Consider the following 15,633-nt stretch of genomic DNA (forward strand, 5'->3'; position numbering starts at 1 on the left):
TCTAATTTCCTCCTTTATATCTATCTTGGCGGTCTCTTCCTTTGACCTCCACTCTCTGTCCCTCTCCTCATAGTGGTCGAACTCCGAACCATGGGCGTCATACTTGTTGGGGACTGGTATTTGGAAACTGGCTTTTTGCAGTAGTGGTGGAGCAACAGAGGGACTCTGTCCATTTAAAGGGGCATGATAGTTTTGGGGAAAAGTCTAGGGGTGGTATACTGGTTTTGGTAAAGGAGGGAAATGTGTGGGTTATTAGCGTTTTGGCTGTGAGGGGGTAGGCCAGTTTGGTTGTTTGCATTAGGGGGAGGGAGTGGTGCTTGGAGGTTAGTATTTTGAGCAGCGGGTGGTGTTTGATGAGCGGGTGGTGTTTGATAAGAGGTTGAGGTCTAATGAGGGTTCTGGGTGGTAAGGTCAATGATGGAGGGATTACGAGCAGGACTTGAATGCGGGTTTTGAGCTTGTTCCACGTTAGGAGGGGGAATTTGAGCTGAAGGTTTTCCATCTGGTTGAGCGTTGAAAGAAAAAATCGGAGGCAAATCTTGTTTTCTCTACATCTCCACCCTCATCTCAGCAATTTGTTGCATTAACTGTAGGATCAGTTCATTCTGATCAGCAAGAGTGGGCTGAGCCACCACGACATCAGTAAGGCTGGTTTCTTCGTTGTTATCACCCATTGCTGCTTTTCCCTTTTGTGAACTTTGACTAGGGATGGAATCTGTAGGACCTTTAGATCTAGTGAAATAAGGATGATCGGCCAGTGTATCAATACAGATAAGTTCTAACTACCTGTAGAGAAAAACAACTCAAAGGCAAATTTGTTAGTATTATGTATAGATGAATAACGCAAGATATCACATAGAAGGCATATAAACACATAAGAGTTGCTTCGTTTGAGAACATGTTAACCCACGAATAATGGGGACTGATTTTTTGAACAAGTAGGAATTTGCTCATTTTATTTTGAGGCTAGTGACTCAGAAAAGTTAAATTGCGTTGAGCTAAGGTCTTTTTGCTGCATCTCTCAGCATCTGTTGATCTGAACTCAATGTTTCCTTGTAGAATGAAGGGGAAAAATAAAATTTTAAAAGATAGGGGTCGGGCCTTGAAAGGCTGCCTACGTATCTCCCAAGGAGAATTCAGGCCCTACATAGTTCGAAAACAAAGGAAAATTTCATTTTCATTCATTCATTTCTGGTGACTACAAGGAAAGTGAAAAACAGATAATAAAGCTTCTAAAAGATAGATCGTGCCTTCACCGAAGCTTCTTCCTCTGACTGCCGTATTAGCCACGAGGGACAAACTCAACTTGAATCTTTCCCATGTTGACGAGGGATTCCACATCACAGTGAAACCTGAGGCACCTTCAAATGTTGTGATCTATGGCATCATGATAAGGGCAGGGTTTCCAGATCTCAATTCCAATGGGATCGATTGTTTCGTCATCCTTTCTGATAGAGGCCAAGACTCCTTTTCGAACTAACAAACTGTAGATATTCAGCAACGTTTTCTTGAAAGGCGTGAAGTAGGGACAATAAAACAAAGTGTGCTCAGTGACCGACATACTAGGCTCCTGTTGGTCATAGGTAAGGACGATGTTCTCACCCCACATATACGGGATCTCCCCAACGTTGATCAGGTTGCGCATTGCTTTCTTAAGCTCCACACATTCCTCTATAGTGTGTCCTCTTTGGTTCGGGTGGTAGGCATATGTCTTTTGAGAGATTTCATGCCCAAATCCAAAAATGGTTCCTTCGAGAGGCTTCATCATACATGACGCCTTAAGGTGCTCTTAAATGAGAGCACATGGTATGACTCTTGCCCCCACGCTATGTGTCCACTCATAAGCTGGGAGAGTGATCTTTTTGTCTCATACTTTCAGACGTCCCAGGAAGGGAGGCATATAGATGATTTCCTCATCGGCATCTTCTTTAGTAGCTACAGGGTGAGTGTCTTTGGGACCGCTATTGGCTTCTTGATTGAAAAAAGAGCATTTTCCACGTATCTTCTGAAGCATCATGATTATGTCATTGTTGAAGACATCGTGTTATTTCCGCACAACAACTGTCTTTTTACTTATAACATTGCATTTTGTCATCTTTGTTGCCAATTCCGCATCCAGTGCCGCATTTGCTGCTCATGCGACCGCGGTGGTAAACTCCACTTCCATTCTCCTTTCTCTGGTTTCTTAGATCTCTTGCCTGAGCCGCTGCAATTCCATCCTCAAATCTTCCTCAGTTAGCTCTATGTCGATACCCTTGCCCTTTTCTATCTTAGCAGCAATTTCACCTTTTCTGAGATGACAGAGTAATATTTTAGGATTTGGTAGTAGGATTATTTCTGGCTGAGAAACTTAAGACTCATGGAATTTTGCTCGGACATTTGGTAGTGACTTGTATTTGGTATTTCAGAATTTTTTTGAAAAAGAGTGGGCTAAAAATGTCCTCATTTAAAGCAACAATACCACATAAAAGTTTAAAGCACACAAGCATATATCGCGTGTCCTAAACAAGTAGGGGGCCCTTTTGCGCCAAGGGTAGGCCTAGCGTATTTGAAAGATGTATGTGTAGAATTAAACCATTTTGTTACCCCAAAGCAAATTTCGCATATAAAATTATGTTCAAGAAGCGAAAATAAGAAGGGGGAGTAGGGAATAAACGAAAAAACAGAAAGGAAAGGCCTGCGCAGGAGTCATTTCAAAAGAGTACCAAAATACTAGAAAGGCAAGCCCATGCAGGGGCAAATAACAATAAGTACATATAGAAAAAACCCACGCAGGGGCGAAATCCGCTAAGATGCTTCTGATGGCCCCGCCACTGATCTGCTCCTCTTGTTTTGTGCCATGAGATGTTGAAGCCTATATTGAATCATTAGCAAGTATCCTTCGCTCCGACGGCCTTTCTCTTCCCAGTCCTCAAGACATATTCCGCTTTTCTTATCTCCAATCCATAAGTTAAGTTCTCCCAAATCGCTTCTGAAGTTTTCTAATTCTTGAGTTACGCTCTCAAGGGCATACGTATCCTCATCTTGCTTTCGAAGAAATTCCTCGTGCATTTCCTAGGTTTCTCTTCTTACCTCTCTTAGTTCTATCAAAGCTTTGGACTATTTGTCCTCTACACTGCAGTAAATGTTCGGAACTGAGAAGAAGATACCCTGTATATTATGCTTCAACCAAGCTTTGTAAGTTTCATCGTACACCGCAATAAATCGATCTATGGCAATGGTATCCTTGTTCATTCGCACTGCTTTTTACCATTCTCCCAGTATCTCTGAAGCCTCAGGCACTCTATCATCCCCGATGTCGAACACATAGATACAGTAGTATGCTTCTGGGGTGTAGTTTGTCTTCATTCGAATTGCCTCAAGATCTGGATGGGCGCATACGGGCGGATACCTAGAAAACCTGGTAGAGGAAGCACAATTTTTTGGTCACCCCGTACTATGGCATCTTTCGAGATGAAACAGTCGAACATCCACTGGATATTTTCTTCTCTCAACTCAGAAAAATCTGAGTCAATCTTCCTCTAGTCCTCCTATTTTCCAAATCTGTCCAAAACAGCATATCATTCAAACCCTTAAGAACATTATTTTCATCAAGGGTGTGTAGTTGTTGAGTCCCGTGTCCCTTCGCTAAGTGACTCTGTATCCACCATTGGAGGAGGAGATTGCAGCCCTGAAAGTACCGATGTCCTTCCTTACATTTTCCTAAAGCACGGTACATGTCAGACAGGATGACAGGCGCGATGGGATAATACCTCACTTTCCCTTGGTTCAGATGCCCGTGGAAAAGAGTGTGTGCAAGCATTATTACTCGGGTGTTGATGCTGAGGCTCGGGCCATGGGGAAAAACCATAGTACCTAATAGCGCGATAGTGAATGCCAAAGATCTGATCCCATCCCATTCTCTGAAGGTAACTCTGAACTCTTGGTTGCAATTTGCATAAAAGCTTGCATTCCCAAATCTAACATAGAGATCCATAAAACAAACGCTAGAACCTTCGGCCCAAAAGGCGTAATCCTTTCTTAATCCGAGTCAATTTGTAATATCCTCGAGAGTAGGCTTGTTAGGGATTAAGATGTGTTCCTGTTTTCTCACTTTTCTTTCAAGCCCTATACCGACTGTGTCTATTCCGTCCTGAATTTCCTCCATTGTCGGGGTTATTTCCATGGTTCCAAATCGGAACACCATTTTCTCGTTGTCCCAATTGAGGACTTCAATCAGTTCGGGCCACCCAACCATATTAATGAGTTCTGTTAAGGACCCTACATATTTGTTGAGGTCCCTTTTGTGAAATGCATTGAGGTCGTTGTACCACATCTTGAGCAGAACTGGGGCTTCCACTACCAAATGGGTTCCTCTCGAACACACACTTGCCGCATGAAGAACAGCCTCCGCCTTAGTCCACTCACTCTCTCGAGCTGAGTGTGTGGGAGAAATAATAGGGTTCACTCTCTCGAGCTGAACCTCATGTCGACGGGGACCATTGATGTTGGGCTCTTGGACAACATTGAGATTTCTGATATCGTCTTGGTGGCCCACCTGGCTACCGTTGCTACCATTAACACTCATTCTTACTCAAATATTCACACACTAGCAAACAAAATAAAACTACAGATTAAGTGAGTAAACTACAACTAAGAAGAACAAAAGATCTACTAATCTAAGAATTCACAATTAACACCATTCCCCGACAGCGGTGCCATTTTGATGTTTGTGTAATAAAGACACAACTTCCAATGCAAGTGTATACGATCGTACAATAGTAAAGTAACCCAACCAAGGGTTGGGGTCGAATCCCAAGGGAGTGGACTTGAGAATTAATAGAACAGTGAAATTAAGTTCCAATTAGTCATAGCTAAAAACATTATCGAATATAAACATGTAAAATCTAAGGGATGACGCAAGTGTCAATTATGAATGGGGGTTTGTGACAAGTAAGCAAAAATAGCAAAAACGCAAAGAGTACTAATCAAGGAGAGAGAATTCTTGGGATGTGATAGGAATACGGGTTAGACTAGACTATTGGGTCCATGCTTTTGATAGTAAATCCATTAAGTATTTGTGACTAGGCTAGACTATAGTGGGGGTAATTCTCTCTCGAGCAACTTACCCCAAATCAAATGGGTTCCTCTCGGACACACACTTGCTGCATGAAGAACAGCCTCCGCCTTAGCCCACTCACTCTCTCGAGCTGAGTGTGTGGGAGAAGGAATAGGGTTCACTCTCTCGAGCTGAACCTCATGTCGACCCACTCCCACTGACCATCAATTTAGTAGTCTTAGTTTTACAACCTCTCTCTCGAGCAATCCGAAAACACAGCTGAAATCGTATTTGCAACTACAATTTCATTAAGTTCCAACACAACTACTAAACGAAATCACATTTACACAACAAATAAACCATCAACAAGCAAGACCCAACAGATAATCTAACCCATATTCACAAAAATCACACCCCAAGAATTCGGGTTTTAGCTACACATGCAAAAGAGGTAAAAAATGTATACCAATCTCAGTTTCCATCAATGGGTATGCAAGATTAAGTCTTAAACCAAGTCAGAAGTGAAGAATCCACAAGGCCCAAATCCAAAATCTTGGAGTTGACACCCTTTGGATCTTTAAATTCTTCAAAACCCTCTCTAAGCTAGAGAGAATATTCTATGTCTAAAAATTTACATATTAAAAATCTGCTATTAAGCTACAACTCTCAACGACTATTTATAATTTTTAAAAATTTGTGCTACAGCGGATCATTCGGTGTCGTTAGTCGAGATCGCCAATCAACTTGGTGATCCACCCTTCGGTAGGTTTCATCACTCTTTTGTTCTATCCTTCAGTATCGTCGTGTTTTGGATCATTGGATGACATAGTACTGCTTGCGAAACTGCACCGCGACATGCCGACTGCTCCTTTTCATTGCCGATTTGATCCTTTCTTTCAGGGTTCAGCACACTGGAACAAAAGGCGAAGATAAGACCTTTTGGCGATTCACCGAATGGGTTCGGTGATTCTCAGATCTTCATTTCTTTGTTATTTCAGCTGCCTTTGTTCCCTTTTTTCTAAGTAGTGTCCATGCTTTACCTCAAACTCCAAATACCTGGAACCTAGGGTTTTCATCAGACATTGATATAAAATATGCATTGGAGGACACTAATTCTATGAAAATATAGCCCTAAATAAGTCCAATTTGTGGACTCTTCAACACCCCAAACTTAAACTTTTGCTTGTTCTCAACCAAACTCAAGTTCAACCGTTCCAACAGGGATGTCTCAAACAGTGTTACACAAGACTCGATCATGAATGTACACAACAAGACTCAATTTACTCATGCCAGGATCCAATGTGCACTCAAAGATTCAAGTTGTGACTCACCAATATCAAAGAATTTCATGCTCACAATACTTGCTTCAAATGGAAGTGCAAGTTCAACCAAAGTGTTCAAATGCCATCACACAAGGAATGATTCCATATTCACACAATGGTTCACAGTTTAAAGCTTCGAAATTAGATGAAACACTCACACTTACAAAGAAGAACACAATGCATAATTTCACCCATAGGTTTGCCCGTATTTTCCAATCAACATTTGTTTTAGCTCACTTAAGATCAAAAAGGTCTTTCCAAGGGTTGTAATGGGGCTGAGTGCAAAGGTATGTTCATTTAGTCTCAGTGGCTTTCATCCTCATGAAATGAGGTACTCACGACACTTCCTTTCCTCTTCCTTCATCATTTTATTTAGTTCTCATAAGTCATCCTATTATTCACTTTCCATGAATTGTTTGGAAACCCTATTTCTTTTGTACTTTATTCCACAACTTTCTTTTTCTTTTTCTTTTCTCTTTTTTTTAAATGGAGTGCTTTCATTTTTTTCTCAAAACCATGCGTCAGAAGAGACTTTCCTTGTACTTCTTGACTTGCCCTTATCTTTTCGCCACACCCCCAACCTAGGCTTTTAGCCTAAGTTGGCTATTCACTAACCACAACTTCTTAAGGATTATGGGTGATGGATAAAGAAAGGTCTAGTTTTCATCAAGTTTCGTCCAAAGGAAAGTAAGGATCAAGGGGTTTTCAAAAGCAGTTCACACACTCACAAGGTAGGTCACAAAAGTGGTATATGTCAGATAGGCTCACACTCTTAGAAGTTTCCTAAGATCATATCAAGAGATAGCATCACTTAGTTGACCAGACCAACGGGGCAAATTCTAGGATCCATCATGCATAGTTCACAGGTAAGCCCATCACACTAGGCATTGACACTATAAGTCAAACAAGACCCCACACTTTCGCTATTGTGCAATGATCATCATAAGGGTCTCAATTCGATACTAGGCTAGTCATAACGAGATGCAAAGAGTTCACATATTGTCTATGCAACATCATTTAGCCTCATCATTGCCGCGCATTCATGTTCGTTCGATTGAGAGCACTATTCAAGTCATTAGAGTTGATCGGAACCGAGTCTCAAATTTTGCAAAAGAACAGCCATATTTAACATAGAAGTGGTGGCAAAAAATTTTCGAAAGGGTCAAAATCATTTTGCAATTTAAAATACGAAGCCACAAGCTCAAACATCCACAAAAAGAAGTGTAAACACGATTTCAGCACAAAGCCCAAATATAAACAAAGTACGAACATCAATAGAACACAAAGGTAGTCCTCAACCCACCACAAATGGAAGCAATTTGTCCTCAAATGCAATTAACACAAAATCCAAAAGTCAAAATATAGTAAAATAGAGAGGGAGGTAAAGAGAAATCCTATCTATGCAGTCTCTCCATCTGTCAGGGCCTCAATGCCTGATCCCTCACCATGAGCTTGGGCATCAGTACCCGAGGGCACCTCAGGGGGAACCGATATGCTAGATTCACCAAGGTCTGTTGAGTGTGAGTCTACCAGAAAGATATGTACCGCTCTGCAAAATCCCCTGTCCCTTGAAGGAGTATCGGGGTCTAGGGTAATGGTTTTCCTGGCAGGAGTGAGCATCTTCCCCTTGCCTTTCCCAGTAGTTGTGGGTAGTTTCGAAGCTTTTCCTTTTGACGTAACTGCATCTCCCTTTATCGCAATTCTTTTGGACTTCTCTTGAGCTAGCGTTATTCTTTCACCAGCTTTAGGTTTATTCATGTCTTCAAAATATCGAAGAGAAGTTAGAGAAATATTTGACAAAAGCACTGATAAGCTTCACCGACTCTATCGGCGAGTAGCCGATATCATTCGGCAATCTAGAGTTAGTCCACTAAAATGCTACAGTGCACAGAGATCCAGGAGGGTTGACAAGGGTAAAATGAGACTTTTGGCGAGTTGCCAGAAGTCTTTGGTGACCTTCAACTTATCGCCAAAAGTTACAAAATTAACAACACATTTATCATTAAATTAAAGGCGAAATAGAGATGCTAGTCAAATCGCCGAGTGGTTCAACGAGCTTGAACCAACTCTCTAAATGACTCAATGTACCTATTTTCAGCTCATCTTCTCAAATTCAACCCTGTAACCCCTAAACAAAAAATAAAAGTATGCATTAGTACAATCAAGGTATGACCCATAGCACCCAAACAAAGCCCTTCAAATTTTAATCTAGATTAAGGCATACAATCACTGGAATTCAACTGTCACAACTACTCGAGCAAGATTGTCAAATTAAAGCATGTGTGTAAAAAATCTAGACCTATCTGGCAGGATCAGAATACTTTCAACAAGATCTGGTTATTGCAAATGAGCGTAAATTTTAATTAAATAAATTTGGGTCATAGAAAATTGACCTTTTGTGCTGACTACAAAATGATTGAAACTCTAGGCGGCATGGTAATCCAAAATTAAGCACAAATCAACCAAAATACAATAAGGATACAACGATATTGATAGAAAAAGTAGGTGTGAGTTTGTAAAGTTTGAAAATGAGGGAGAGCGTAGGAAATTGAAACTTTTAAACCTTTGGCTTGAAAAACCGCCTAGTTCTTGACCACTCGGTGACATTAGTCTTGAGCACCGAACCATTCGGCATCACGCCAAGCAATCACATTCCTCCCTGATTTTTACAGAATCCCCCAGTTAATTAGGGAGTCCAAACGGCGGTCTCTGTCGGGATCGCCGACATGGTCAGCGATTCGCCAAGAATTTCCTATGCTCGCTGAGTTTTACAGACTCACATGTAAGTTGGTCTTGAGTCTAACAGCGGTCTAGTTTGGGGTAACCGAACCATTCGGTGATTCGCTGATTGGACCTGTTGCTCGCCAATCTACACTTTTCGATCAATTTCCACACTTCCATCTACACAATCAACACACCATTATTTTATCAAAGCAACATAAAGCAATACAGGGTTTTGGGTTGCCTCCCAAACAACGCCTTAGTTAATGTTGTGGCACGACGCAAGTCCACCTTCAAACCTCATATTTGGGGTTGACCATAGTGTCACTAGGGAAACCCCCTTGCTGTCTTGGATTGAGGTGAGACGAGATATGACCCATTTGGGTCTCTAACTGGTTGATCGAAACTAAATTGGAGATGACGGTCTGGCTAAGGTTGGACACATCTTCTTTCATGTCTTTTAACATTTTGTCTAACCCTTCAACTTTGTTGAGAATACGTGAGAGCATATCCTCAGACGTACCACCTTCTAAGTCTTTGGGCTTTTGGCGCTCATGGGGAGGCACATATCTATCCTTCTCCCCATCCTTCCAATTCGGATTACGGTCCCTCCATTCAAGATCTTGATCCTTCCAGCCTTCGTCTCTAGCCCATCATTTGTACCACCCTGCCTTGGGTAGTTTGAACGATAGCCACCGCCTTGGTTGGCTAGAAAGTTTACCTCCTCATTATGCAAGGCTTAAAACTTTATCTCCTCAGAATTTTCACACTCGACCCCCACGGCATTGACACCACGGGCACTAGTCCCCATGAGATTTTGGATAGAATGTCAAGCAGTGTCATGATCTTTGCCATGTTTTGGTCTCTCTCATGTTCTTTTTCAATCTGCTCCTTAGATAGCTTGAAGGTGAGAAGAGAGACTTGGTCCTCACGAGTGTCCCACGCTCTGTTGATAGTTGTGATGCCATCTAAAATTTGGGGTGTTACTGCATATGGCTGCTGCATTAAGCCTCCAAGTGAAAGTTTGTAAGCGACCCTTTTGTTTACCGAGTCCAAACTCTAGTAAAAGTACTGCAGCAACACATTATCGGGTAAATCATAGGTTGGGCATTGAAGCACCAACTTTTTGAACCGTAACCAAGTCTCGTGTAGAGGCTCTCTTTCTAGACGCTTAAAGCTCTGAATGTTATCCCGAAAGGTCATCATCTTAGAGAGAGGGAAAAATTGCACCTGAAATGCAGTTACCAATTCCTTCCAGGAAGTGATGGATTCACGCGGCAACTCGGCCAGCCATTTGCACGCCTCTCCCATCTACAAGAAAGGGAATAATCTTAACCGAACTGACTTCTAAGAGATTTTTTTGAATGAGAATGGTCCGCACATATCCACGAAGTTCCGAAGATGCTTGTGAGGATCCTCATGAGCCAACCCGCTGAAAAATCCCTTCAATTGCAAGAGCTACAACATTGTGCTCGTTATGTGGAACACTGCATTTCCCTAAGCTAGAGGTAACCGGATAGCTCCAATACCTCTCATGGATGGGGACCATTGATTTTGGGCTCTTGGACATTATTGAGATTTCTGATATCGTCTTGGTGGCCCACCTGGCTACCATTGCAACCGCTAACACTCATTCTTTCTGAAATATTCACGCACAAGCAAACAAGACAAAACTAAAGATTAACTGAGTAAACTACAACTAAGAAGAACAAAAGATCTACTAATCTAAGAATCCTCAAATGACACCACTCCCCGGCAGCAGCGCCATTTTGATGTTTGCGTAATCAAGACACAACTTCCAATGCAACTATCTACGATAGTACAATAGTAAAGTAACCCAACCAAGGGTTGGGGTCGAATCCCAAGGGAGTGGACTTGAGAATTAATAGAAAAATAAAATTAAGTTCTAATTAGTCATACATAAAAACATTATTGAATATAAACATGTTAAATCTAAGGGATGACGCAAGCGTCAATTATGAATGGGGCTTTGTGACAAGTAAGCAAAAACAGCAAAAACGCAAAGATTAGTAATCAAGGAGAAAGAATTCTTAGGATATGATAGAATTATGGGTTAGACTAGACAATTGGGTACATGCTTTTGATAGTAAATCTGTTGTGTATTTGTGGCTAGGCTAGACTATAGTGGGGGTAAATTCTCTCTCGAGTAACTTACCCCGAATCAAATGGGTTCCTCTTGGACACCCACTTGCTGCATAAAGAATAGCCTCCACCTTAGCCTACTAACTCTCTCGAGCTGAGTGTGTTGGAGAAGGACTAGGGTTTACTCTCTCGAGCTGAACCTCATGTCAACCCACTCCCACCGGCCATCAATTTAGTATTCTTAGTTTTACGATCTCTCTCTCGAGCAAGCCGAAAACACAAATGTGAAATCGTATTTACAACTACAATTTCATTAAGTTCCAACAGAACTACAAAATGAAATCACATTTACACAACAAATAAACCATGAGCAAGCAAGACCCAACAGATAATCTAACCCATATTCACAAAATCACACCCCAAGAATTGGGGTTTTAGCTACACATGCAAAAGAGGTAAAAATGTATACCAATCTCAGTTTCCATCAATGGGTATACAAGATTAAGTCTTAAAACAAGTCAAAAGTGAAGAATCCACAAGAACCAAGTCCAAAATCTTGGAGTTGAAACCCTTTGGATCTTCAAATTCTTCAAAACCCTCTACAAGCTTAGATAGAATATTCTAAGTCTAAAAATTTATATATTAAAAATCTGATATTAAGCTACAACTCTCAACGAGTATTTATAGTTTTCAACAATATGTGATGTAGCGGATCATTCAGTGTCGTTAGTCGAGATCGCCGATCAACTTAGCGATCCGCCCTTTGGTAGGTTTCATCATCGTCTTGCTCTATCCTTTAGCATCGTCATGTTTTGGATCATTGGGAGACATAGTACTGCTTCACGGAACTGCTCGGCGACACTCCGACTGCTCCTTTTCTCCACCGATTTGATCCTTTCTTTCAGGGTTCAGCACATTGGAACAAAAGGCGAGGATAAGACCTTTTGGCAATTCACCAAATGGGTTCGGCGATTCTCAGATCTTTATTTCTTCGTTCTTTCATCTGCCTTTGTTCTTTTTTTGCTAAGTAGTGTCCATGCTTTCCCTCAAACTCGAAATACCTAAAACCTAAGGATTTTCATTAGACATTGAGATAAAATATGCATTTGAGGACACTAATTCTATCAAAATATAGCCCTAACTGAGTCCAATTGTGGACTCATCACTCACATGGTCTATGTTGGTTAAGGCTATATTTCCCTACATGACAAGAACATAAACTATGATAAGGACATGAACATGAACTATGACATATGACTTCTTAAGAAGCTCTACTTAGTGTGAATGGGGGTATGAGACTTTATTCATGCATGGCACAAGTGGAATTTCAGAGGGGTTGTGGTGTGGTTCTCTTATGCTATGAAGACTTGTGAAATATGTATGTTTAATATGGATTGTTTCTATGAGTAGCTTTCCTTGTTATGACTTAATGATTATGAATGTTTCCTTGTCTATAAGTATTGACTATGATGAAGACAAAGCATGATATGTATGATGTGTGACCTAAAAGTGGTACTTAGTATTAGACAGGATTATGGGATCTTGTCTATACATTGCACAAGTATAGCTTAGGGTTGCATATGAAATGGTTTGACTTATGTTTCTACACAAATGTGCATGATGACTCTTAAACTTGATAAAGTGCAAGATTTCAACTAAATGTCCCTTTTTAGCATGTTTTCAAGGATTTTATGCATGGCTATCATACTTAGTGCATTTTTGTACTAAACCATATCTTCTACATTTTTCTATAAGGGTAGGGCCCGGTTGTTAAGGTGTGAAATTCTCTTTGTTCAAAGTTTGGATTGATTCTCTCTTTGCTTTTGGTGAGTCCTCATGGTTCGAGGACGAAAGTTGTTCAATTCTTGTTTTTATTTGTACTTTTTATTTTGAAACTATGTTGTAAAAGGGTTGTGACCCTTATTGATTCTCAATTGTATTAGATGGCTTATGGAGATAATGTCTAGACTTCGATTTGATTTTAGGAAAGACTTCGATTGTGAAAAGTTTTAAATTCTGCATCATTTTTATGGCTTTATGTTTATGATATGCTAAGGGCTTGTATGAAACCCCCTTCAGGGTTGAGTACGTCGTGTTACATCTAGGAGGTACCCCTGGGTCGTGATAAACTTGGTAATTAGAGCACAAGGTTTAGAATGATTCTAGGATGATGTCTCATAAGCCACGTCTAGTAGAGTCTTGTTTATGAGTGTGAAGCACGCCACATTTATGAATGAGAGGCTATAAGATTTTTAGGAAATCTCACTTCTTTCATTACTCTTTAGTCGTGCCTTTAGTAATAACTCCATAAAGTCCTTTTCCTAACCCGTTTCTTGTGTCTTTAGGATATGACTACAAGAAGGGTGAACGTAAGAAGAAGGGAAGAGGATATTGTGAATGAGGGAGTTCCTCCCCAATATCCCCAAGATTCTCAAGTTCCTCAAGCCCCTATTGATAAATGGGCTATGAAAAATATGGAAATAAGGTCAGCTCTCCAAATATTGACTCAGGCCGTGACGGCTCAAACCAATAGGGATACTAGGACCCATGTGAATCCCAATGTGAGTACGATCACTTCAAGGATAAGAGACTTTGCTAGAATGAATCCTCCCGAATTATATGGCTCCAAAGTGGAGGAGGATCCACAAGGGTTTATTGATGAGGTTTTAAAGGGGCTTGTTGCTATCGGGGTGTCTCCACAAGAGAAGGAGGAATTAGCCGCCTACCAATTGAAATATGTGGAACAAACTTGGTATGATCAATGCAAGGGTGAAAGGCCCCTAGGAGAGGGTCTGGTAAATTGGGAATTGTTCAAGTCGGTCTTCCTTGATAGATTCTTTTCCTTAGAGTTGAGGGAACGAATAATGCAAGAATTCATCAACCTTCATCAAGGAGGTATGAGTGTGAAAGAGTATGCCCTTAAGTTCACTCAATTATCCAAGTATGCTCCAACATTGGTGGCGGATTCTAGGGCCAAGATAAACAAATTTGTTATGGGGATATCTGCCTTGGTAGTCAATGAATGTTGTTCGGCAATCCTCATCCCAAGTATGAATAATTCACATCTCATGGTTCATGCCGAACAAATTGAGGAACAAAAGCTCAAGTAAGTGAATAGGGAAGTAAAGAGGGCTAGAACCAATGATGGAAAATTTTCCAAGGGTAAATTTGATGGTCAAGGTAGACCAAGGTTAAAGAGAAGGTTCTCGAAACAAGGCTCATCTAGTGCTCCAAGGTTCAACAAAGATAGGGTGTCTAACCCTAAGCCTCAAGGAGGCAATAGAGGTGGATATTCTATGGTGAGGCTTACTTGTGCTAAATGTGGCAACAAACATGATGGTAAGTGCCTTATTGGCACGGATGGTTGCTATAGTTGTGGGAAGAGTGGTCATATGATGAGGGATTGTCCCATGCTTAAGGCTCAAGGAAGAGAGGGCTAGCAAGTTCCTCCTAGCAGTTCAAGTTTCGATGGTCCCAAGAAAAATCGCTTCTATGCTCTCCAAACCCGAGGTGACCAAGAGAGTTCCCCGGATGTAGTAACCGGTATGTTAAAAGTTTTTCTTATTGATGTGTATGCATTGTTGGATCCCGGTGCTACTTTCTCTTTTGTGAGACCTTATGTGGCTATGAGGTTTGATGTTCCATCGAAAGAATTATTAAAGCCTTTCTCGGTTTCTACCCCGGTTGGTGACTCCGTGGTGGCTAAGAGAGTGTATAAAAGATGTCCCATTTTCTTGTCCCATAGAGCTAATCTTGTTGACTTGGTAGAACTTGACATGTTAGATTTTGATGTGATTCTTGGTATGGATTGGTTGCATGTTTGTTATGCCTCTATTGATTGTAGAACCCGAGTGGTTAAATTCCAATTTCCAAATAAGCCTATTTTAAAAAGGAAGGGGGAAACCTCTATGCCTAAGAGTCAACTTGTTTCTTGTCTTAAAGCTAGAAAGATGATATCCAAAGGGTGTATTTACCATCTTTTTAGGGTGAAGGATGTTGAATCTGAAACCCCTCCTCTAGAGTTGGTTCCGATAGTGAATGAGTTTCTAGAAGTTTTTCCTGATGTTTTGCTCGATATTCTTCCCGAACGGGAAATATATTTTGGTATTGACCATGTTCCGAATACGCAATCTATCTCTATTCTTTCTTATAGACTATGCCAAGTTGTATATTAAGGAGATAGTGAAGTTGCATGGGGTTCCTTTATCTATTTTTTTGGATCGGGGTACTGAATTTACTTCACACTTTTGGAAGTCATTCCAAAAAGGGCTTGGTACTAAGGTTATGCTTAGCACGGCTTTTCATCCCCAAACCGATGGGCAAGCGGAACGTACCATCCAAATCATAGAGGATATGTTGAGAGCATGTGTCATAGACTTCAAGGGTAATTGGGATGACCATCTACCATTGATAGAGTTTGCCTACAACAATAGTTACCACTCAAGTATT

At 40.9% G+C, this 15,633-nt stretch overlaps 1 protein-coding gene across 1 annotated transcript; it reads left to right on the plus strand.

The window, feature by feature from the left end:
* Window positions 1-13,532: 13,532 nt before the first annotated feature.
* On the plus strand, window positions 13,533-14,624 carry LOC125845784 (uncharacterized). Its single transcript, XM_049525313.1, has 2 exons — window positions 13,533-13,979; window positions 14,346-14,624. Exons 1-2 carry the CDS (start codon window positions 13,533-13,535, stop codon window positions 14,622-14,624), a joined length of 726 nt encoding a protein of 241 aa, XP_049381270.1.
* The last annotated feature ends 1,009 nt before the right edge of the window (window positions 14,625-15,633 follow it).

The sequence above is a fragment of the Solanum stenotomum genome, chromosome 11 (assembly GCF_019186545.1).
Source record: "Solanum stenotomum isolate F172 chromosome 11, ASM1918654v1, whole genome shotgun sequence".
Classification (NCBI taxonomy): domain Eukaryota; kingdom Viridiplantae; phylum Streptophyta; class Magnoliopsida; order Solanales; family Solanaceae; genus Solanum; species Solanum stenotomum.